Source organism: Fukomys damarensis, unplaced genomic scaffold (assembly GCF_012274545.1).
Source record: "Fukomys damarensis isolate Sample0158 unplaced genomic scaffold, DMR_v1.0_HiC HiC_scaffold_19, whole genome shotgun sequence".
Taxonomy (NCBI): domain Eukaryota; kingdom Metazoa; phylum Chordata; class Mammalia; order Rodentia; family Bathyergidae; genus Fukomys; species Fukomys damarensis.
In genome coordinates this window covers 5,450,242-5,457,542 of record NW_022900931.1, presented here as the reverse complement: position 1 = coordinate 5,457,542, position 7,301 = coordinate 5,450,242, and the positions used below count along the sequence as shown (strand labels likewise).

The window sequence follows — 7,301 nt, the reverse complement described above, 5'->3', positions numbered from 1 at the left end:
TCTGTGCTTCATGGGTGCCAATGAGCTTTATAATAAGAACAAAAGATCCTAACCACAAAGACCAGGAGGGAGCGGAACAGATAAGACTTCCAGGGGCGCTTGTCCCTTGGGTCACAGAAACTTTACTACTTCCTGTCACGGGGAGGGGTTTGAACTATAAATTCTGGACCACAACGTGATCTTAGCAACTCCGGCTACTTGAAGATTTCACTGGTTCTTAGATGTTGGAGAAATGACTCTGGAGATCATCTTTGACCATTTCACAATGAGAATCTTGCTATTCTATTCAAATTTATGAAGTCTTTGTGGGGAGCTTCTCTAGATTTTAAAGTTGTGATTCGGGCAATTCTAAAGAAATGAACATTTGCAATTCTTAACAAAAAGGAATGGGACGCAGCCCCACGAAGGGGCATCTGCAATACTATTCCCTCCATTTACTAATGGAGAAAAATGAGGCCTGAAAGTTGGACAGACTTGGCCAAGGATCCAGAACGGAAAGACGTGGCCTAAGCCTGCAGACTCTTTCTCTAAGCGCCGACCACAAGCAGGTACTGGCTGACGTGCCTGCCCCTGGAGGGTCACAGTCCCTTTGGTGCCAGGGCCTCGGTGAGGACACAGCTCGACTACCACTCCTGTACACGCCCTGCACTCTCTTGCCAGAACCCAGAGGAAAGCCCCGCTGCCGGCCACCGCCCCTCCAGTAACCACACTCACCCCGTGCTTCTGGATGGCCACGTTGGTGAGGTGCACAAACATGTTGTCCAGCTCGCTGGTGCTCGGCGTGTACTTCACCGTGCAGAACCGGCAAAACCCAAGCTTATACCTAGGTGGGGGTTCAGAGTGGGCCAAGCTCTGAGAAGATACAGAAGAAATCACAGCACTTCCCTCTCTAAAAAGAGCTGCGTTCTTACGGGTCAGATTCACTGGATCCAGGTGAACTGCTGGGACCTCCCCAGTCCCTGCCCGCTGCCAGGCGTGCAGAACCGGCAAAACCCAAGCTTATACCTAGGTGGGGGTTCAGAGTGGGCCAAGCTCTGAGAATATACAGAAGAAATCACAGCACTTCCCTCTCTAAAAAGAGCTGCGTTCTTACGGGTCAGACTCACACTGGATCCAGGTGAACTGCTGGGACCTCCCCAGTCCCTGCCCGCTGCCAGGGACTGCTGCATGCACAAGGCTGCACTAAGTCACGAAACCTCACGATGGCGCTAAGGAGCGCCCTATAGAACAGAAGCAGAGCCCCAGCACGCTTACATGTAACAGCGCAGTGGGCGGTAGGTGGACACCAGGACGTACAGGCGCAGGTCAAACTTCCTCCCGCCGATGAGCAGCGGGTTGTTGATATAGAGTGAGATCACGTAGGCTTCTTTCGAAGACTGTGACACAAACCTGCACATGCCAGAAAGAGTCACCATTAGGTGGTAGAAGATGCAACGTCAGAGTTACAACCCACAGACCAAAGAACTGACAAACTGGATTTTGCTGAAATTAGAAATTTCTGCTCTGCAAAAACACTGTTAAGAGAACAGAAAGACAATATGGGGAGGAAATATTCACAAAAGGCAAATCTGATAAGAGTCTTATCCTAAATATACAAAGACCTCCTAAAACGGGAACGTTACCCAGGTGTAGTGGTGCACACCTGTAATCCCAGCACTCTAGGAAGCTGAGGCAGGAGGATCACAAGTTTGAGCCCAGCTTAGTGAGACCCTGTCTCAAAATAAAAAAATAAAAAGAGTTGGGGATACAGCTCAGTGCAAAGGCCCTGGGTTCAACCACTGGTACCAAAACAAAAAAAAACCAATTTAAAAAGCCAACAACGAGAAAAACAACCCAACAACTTAATTCGGAACTGAGCTAAGACCTTAACAGAACCTCAGCAAAGGAAATGGATGGCAAAGGAGCACATGAAAAAATTCTCCACTTAGTGTCACCAGGAAACACCGAGTGAACCACATGTCACTGCAGCACACCCAGGGGAACTGTCTGAGTGCAGTGTGCTGAGTACTCTGAGCACCAGCAAAGATGGGTGGCGACGCGACACTCACACCTACTGTGAGACTGCAACACTGCAGCCACTTGGGAGGACAGCCTGGGACTTTCTCATGAAACCAAACCACTCCCTGGAATTCACAAAGGAGCTAAGAACTTAGGTCTAGGGGGCCGGGATTCGGCTCAGTGGTTCTGCCACCTGCCTCGCAAGCGCGAGGGCCCGAGTTTTATCCCTGGTACTAAAAAAAAAGGAAAAAGAACTGAGGGCTAAGGTCTACACAAAGACCTGCACACGTGTGCAGCAGTTTCATCTGTAACTGTCCACACTTAGAAGCAAACAAGGTGTCCTTCAGTAGGTGAGTGAATAAATAGGGCTCATCCAGATGACGGAATATTAGTGATAAAAAGAAAGACACTTCAAAAACAAAAGAAAAAAAAAAAAAGGAAGCCAGGCATGATGGCCCAAACCTGTAAATCCATTACTCTGGGAGGCTGAGGCAGGAGGATCCAAAGTTCAAATCTAGCCCAAATGATGAGGCAATCTAGGGAGATGCTGTATCAGATTTTAAAGTTTTTAAAAGGGGCTGGGGATGTAGCTCAAAAAAGAAGATCCTAAAACAGAAAATATGTTCAACCAGTAAGTGTCAGGTTGGGATTCAAACCTAGGAGCCCAGGGTTCTGAGTTCAAGGTAACATGAGCCTCGCTGCCTTGACCACTGTGCATGAGGCCCCACTGGTGATTGTTTAGGCCACACAACACTGCTAGGATGACGCGGGACAGAGGATGTGCACCTGCACAAGCAAGCAAGAGCCCCGCAGCTCACAGCCACTGCAGGATGGCAGGCAGCTGCCACCCCAAGCTGCCGCACTTACGAGGACGTCTTGCTGTCCCGGGACCACTTCTTGATCTGCGAAAGCTTGTTGATGAGGAAGATGCCCTTGCCCTGGGCTTTGCCACACGGCTTCATGATCCAGGTGCTGGACGGGCTCTTCCGGAACTCCTCCACAAACAGGTTGTAGTCGGCGGGCAGCATGTAGGTGACCGGGACGAAGTCTGAAAGACAGACACCTGTGCTTCCCACAAGCCAGCCCAGCGGAGGCCAAGAACAGAAGGAGAGGGCCAGGGATGTAGCTCGTCGGTTTTGCCTCCTGTCTCGTGAGCATGAGGTCCTGAGTTCAATCCCGGGTACCCCCCAAAATCCCCAAACAAACAAAAACCAAATAGAAAGAGAATGACATTGCGCTCCAGGGTTTGTCATCATCCCCTCGGCCCCAACTTAGCACTGAACGCAACAAGGACTTGCGCCGCTTGATTCCCGCGGGCACAGGCAAGGGACCTGTCAGGCGCTCTGTGCGAACACAGCGAATGCTTTAGTCCCCACTGCAGGCTGCGAGCCGGGCGGTATCACTCCAGCTAGCAGAAGAGGAAACTGAGGCGGACACTGCTTATATCAGTTTGCTCCACGCCCACCGCACCACCTGGAGACCCCCGAGGGAAACAAGCGCCTCGCAGTGACCACCCACCACCCGGGCGCTTGCTGACCCCAGGCCCGAGGCCGGCGGAGGCACAGACCCAGATACAGGTATTTGCCGTTGTCATCCTTCTCTGCCAGGGGACTCCCTTCTTTCTCCAGCTCCTTCCGGTATCTCTTAATGTTCTTCACCATCAGATCCTTCCGGGTCAGCTCGTAGTGGTTGGGGAAATGGTTGACGATCTGATCGTCCGAGAGCCGATATCCGGTTTCGACGCTGAACACGCTCCGGATGGTCTGCACGCTCATCCTGCAGCGGGAGCCCCGAGTGTGCGTCCTCCCTGCGCCCAGCACCCCTCGGAGCCCTGACCTGTCTCCCCCACATCCTCAGCTGAGCCCAGGGCTGCTGGGCCAGGGACCTCAGTGACCGAGGACTGGAGTTTGCCTTCTCCGTCCTGACACTGTCAGGCTCTGGCCCGAAACCAGTTCTCTACGCACTTTCTGATTTGTGTCACACTCAGAAGCCCCCACTTCCACAATGTTTACACTCAGATTCAAGGAGGTGGAGGACACCTTAAGACAGAAGTCACAGTGGGGTAGGCTGGGGATTTGGCTCACAAGGGGCCTGAGTTTGATCCTGGGTACCAAAAACAAACCAACAAAAAGGAAGTCACAGTGGGGTGCGTAGACAGGGCCAAAAAATTGCGCTTGTGCGGGTTAATCAGTCATCCCGCCCTCCAGGGTCGGGCTTCTTTACTCACCAGTAGAAGTTCCAGTCCTCATTCTCTGTCACTTGGACCCAGCCTCTCTTCTCAAAGTTATTGATCAGCACCGACTTCTGGATGTCAGTCACCCACTTCACCTTCCCTGCCATGACCCTGGAGGGGACAGGTCACGAGCTCTGACACTCCAACTTCCCCAGACCAGAGGCCTCCTCGACATCCACAGAGCGGGGCATGCAGACCACGCACGCCTGCTAGCCCAGCATCTGGGAGGCTGAGGCAGGAGGATCACAAGTTCAAGCCCAGCCCGGGCAACTTAATGACTTAGTAGAACGCTGTCTCGACAAAAAAGGGTGGGGGATTGTAGCTCAGGGAAGAAGCTCTGACTTCAACACTAGGGAAGGGAAGGGGAGGAAGAGGGACATCCGCTTTTGTCAGCATGCTCCTCCTCGATCCATGGGCCAGGAAGCGAAGACCTGTGGCTAAGAGCCTGTGTCAGAAGCAGACCCAGGGAGCCACAGCGGCCCCACCCTGTCCCCTCAGCCTGTCTCTTCCATCCGAGAATGTGGCCTTTGGGAAGATGAGCATATTCACTCACAGGGTCAACAGAAGGGTAATCAGAGTTGCTCTCACCCCTCAGAGGGGTCCTGTCACCGACAGCTACAACGAGGGGCACAGAACATCAGCAGCCATCAGCGGGCGGCAGGCGCGCATCCTACACCCACAGCCAACTCCAAGTGCCTCTTGCCCATGGGATGACCTGAAGCCCAATGGCCAAGGGGATTTCACTTTGTGTGTGTGTGTGTGTGTGTGTGTGTGTGTGTTTTGGCTGTTGTGGGAATGAACCTGAGACCTCACACTGAGCTACCTCCCCAAACCTTTTCAGTAATTCATTTTTTCACACAGGGTCTCACTAAGTTGCTAAATTCCCTAAATTGGGCTCAAACTTGTAATCATGCTGCCTCAGCCTCCTAGAGGACTGGAATTACAGGTGTGCACCACCACACCCACCTGCAACTACATTTTCACCATTTCATTTCAGCCACTGAACCCCAGCCCTAGTTCCACCCCACAGTCGGACTGCAGGAAGACGCCTCCCCCAGCTTGGGACACCTGTGCCAACACTGCAGGGCGAACCTCACATTAACTCCCGGGGATCCACACCAGCCATGGCCCCACCCTGAGGCGGCAGCAGCAGAAGCAAGGAAGAGCAGTGATCCCAGAGCACAAGGGCAGCAGGGTAGACAGGACAGCCTGGCCACACGCAGGACACATGTGCCAGTGGCCTTAAATTTCATTTTAACTGGATTTAGAGACACTTGGAAGCCAGGCGTAGTGGTGCATGTCTGTTGTCCCAGAAGTCGGGAGGCTGAGCCAGGAGAGTTGCTGCATGTTTTAGGTGGAGCTCAGGTAGAGGTGGCATGGGTGCAACCTTCAGAAGGTGTCTCTCCCCCCCCTTTTTTTTTTTTGGTACCAGGAATTGAACTCGGGTCCTTGCGCTTGTAAGGCAGGCAGCGAAACCACTGAGCTAAATCCCCGGCCCAAATCTCTTTTTTTTGAGACAGGGTCTCACTATGTAATTGAGACTGACATGAACTCACTATGTAGCCCAGGCTGGTCTCGAACTCACAGCGATCCTCCTGCCTCAGTCTCCGAGCGCTGGGATCACAGGTGTGCACCACCACGCCCGGTCAGAGGGTGGCTCTTCCTATTGCTCTACCCCTGCTCTGCTTCCTGCCACCATGAACTGAGCAGTCCTCCCCAGGCCCTCCGGCCATGCTGCTCCTGTCCTGGAGCTAGCTCACCATGGACTGGATGCTCTGAAGCCATGAGCCAAGTTGTCCCCCCCACCTCCGCGCCCCCCCCACCGTGCCTGTCAGGTACTCTGTCCCAGCCACAGGAAGCTGACTGCTATAGTCCCCAGCGGGACAAGGTGCTGGGGCGAATATCCTCATCCTCGTTTTACCCATCTGGAAGGGAAGCCCAGGCAGAACAGTGCTTCTGCCAGAAGTGGGGTGGCCCTCCCAGCACCCCCACACCCCACACAGTCGCTGGCAGGGCACACAGGCTGCACTCACCATAGGTCCTCCGGAGTCACTGCGCTGCCCACGTCTCCTTCGGCTCCACTGATGCCGGCTGCGGGTCTCACCTGAGAGGGGCCCGGGATGAGCAGCACAGCCACGGTGCTGCGGGAGCACAGGGCCAGAGGCACCGACAGTCACGGATGTGGCTGAACAGTGAGGGGTGAGCGCGGGAGCCACTTTCTCCTCTTCCCTTGCTGCCATACAGGTCCCCCTACAGCCAGCACTGGGGTGACACCCAGGACTTGGCTCACCTGTGCCAGGCAAGAGAGCTGCTCTGCACCCCACTTGGCCAAGTGAAGGTTTCTGAGTGACCTTACTCCCAGGCTACAGCAGGCCCCAGCCCCTCACGTGTCTCTAATAGTTGTGCACTGCACCCCATAGAACACCTATTTCCAGGGGGAGAGTGGGGCTCTGCTATGGTTTCAATGTGGCCCCCAAAAGCCTTGTGTTGGAACCGTCATCCCCAAATCCACATTGATGGCATTTGGAGGTGGCATCTTTGGGAGGGGATGAGGATTCAGTGAGGTCACAAGGGCGAGGTCCCACAATACACTGGTGGCTTTATAAAAGGAGGGAGAAGCCAGGAGTCGGGTACACACCTATAATCCCAGCGCTTCAGAGGCTGAGGCAGGAGGACTGCTGAGAGTTCAAGGCCAGCCTGGGCTACACAGCAAGACTCTGTCTCAGAACAAAGACAAAACCAAAATTTAAAAAACCAAAACTGAAGAGGAAGAAAAACCTGAGCTGGCTCTGTGTCCCTATGTTAGACAGGTCGGCTTCATGAGAAAAGGGCCTTCATTCTGCCCATCTCTGGCTGAAGCCCCGGCACCCAGAGCCCAAGGCCAGCAACAGCAGATGCTCAATAAATATTTGATGACTTTTAAAAAATAAATAAATGACTTCTCCTGGCACAGGATCCAACAGGTACTATTGTGAAAAGCAAGGTCCAGCCCTTCAGGGTAAAAATCCCCATTCGGGGCTGGGAGAGAAAACCATGGCAGAGTGCTTGCCCAGCACAAAAGAGGTCTTGG

At 53.5% G+C, this 7,301-nt stretch overlaps 1 protein-coding gene across 2 annotated transcripts in view; it reads right to left on the bottom strand.

Moving 5' to 3' along the window:
* The window catches only part of Ttll1 (tubulin tyrosine ligase like 1), a 14,256-nt gene extending 7,349 nt beyond the window's left edge, over positions 1–6,907 (bottom strand). The window contains exons 1-7 of one of the 2 annotated variants that reach the window (XM_010634388.3): positions 6,870–6,907; positions 6,265–6,335; positions 4,226–4,342; positions 3,566–3,774; positions 2,866–3,046; positions 1,255–1,389; positions 715–823 (exon numbers count right to left, since the gene is read on the bottom strand). In XM_010634388.3, the coding sequence (XP_010632690.1) occupies positions 715–823; positions 1,255–1,389; positions 2,866–3,046; positions 3,566–3,774; positions 4,226–4,338 (747 nt within the window). In that variant the 5' untranslated portion in view covers positions 4,339–4,342; positions 6,265–6,335; positions 6,870–6,907. Of the gene's footprint in view, positions 1–714; positions 824–1,254; positions 1,390–2,865; positions 3,047–3,565; positions 3,775–4,225; positions 4,343–6,264; positions 6,373–6,869 lie in introns of both variants that reach the window. The other variant, XM_010634387.3, reaches the window with a different exon arrangement.
* Between the last annotated feature and the right edge of the window lie 394 nt (positions 6,908–7,301).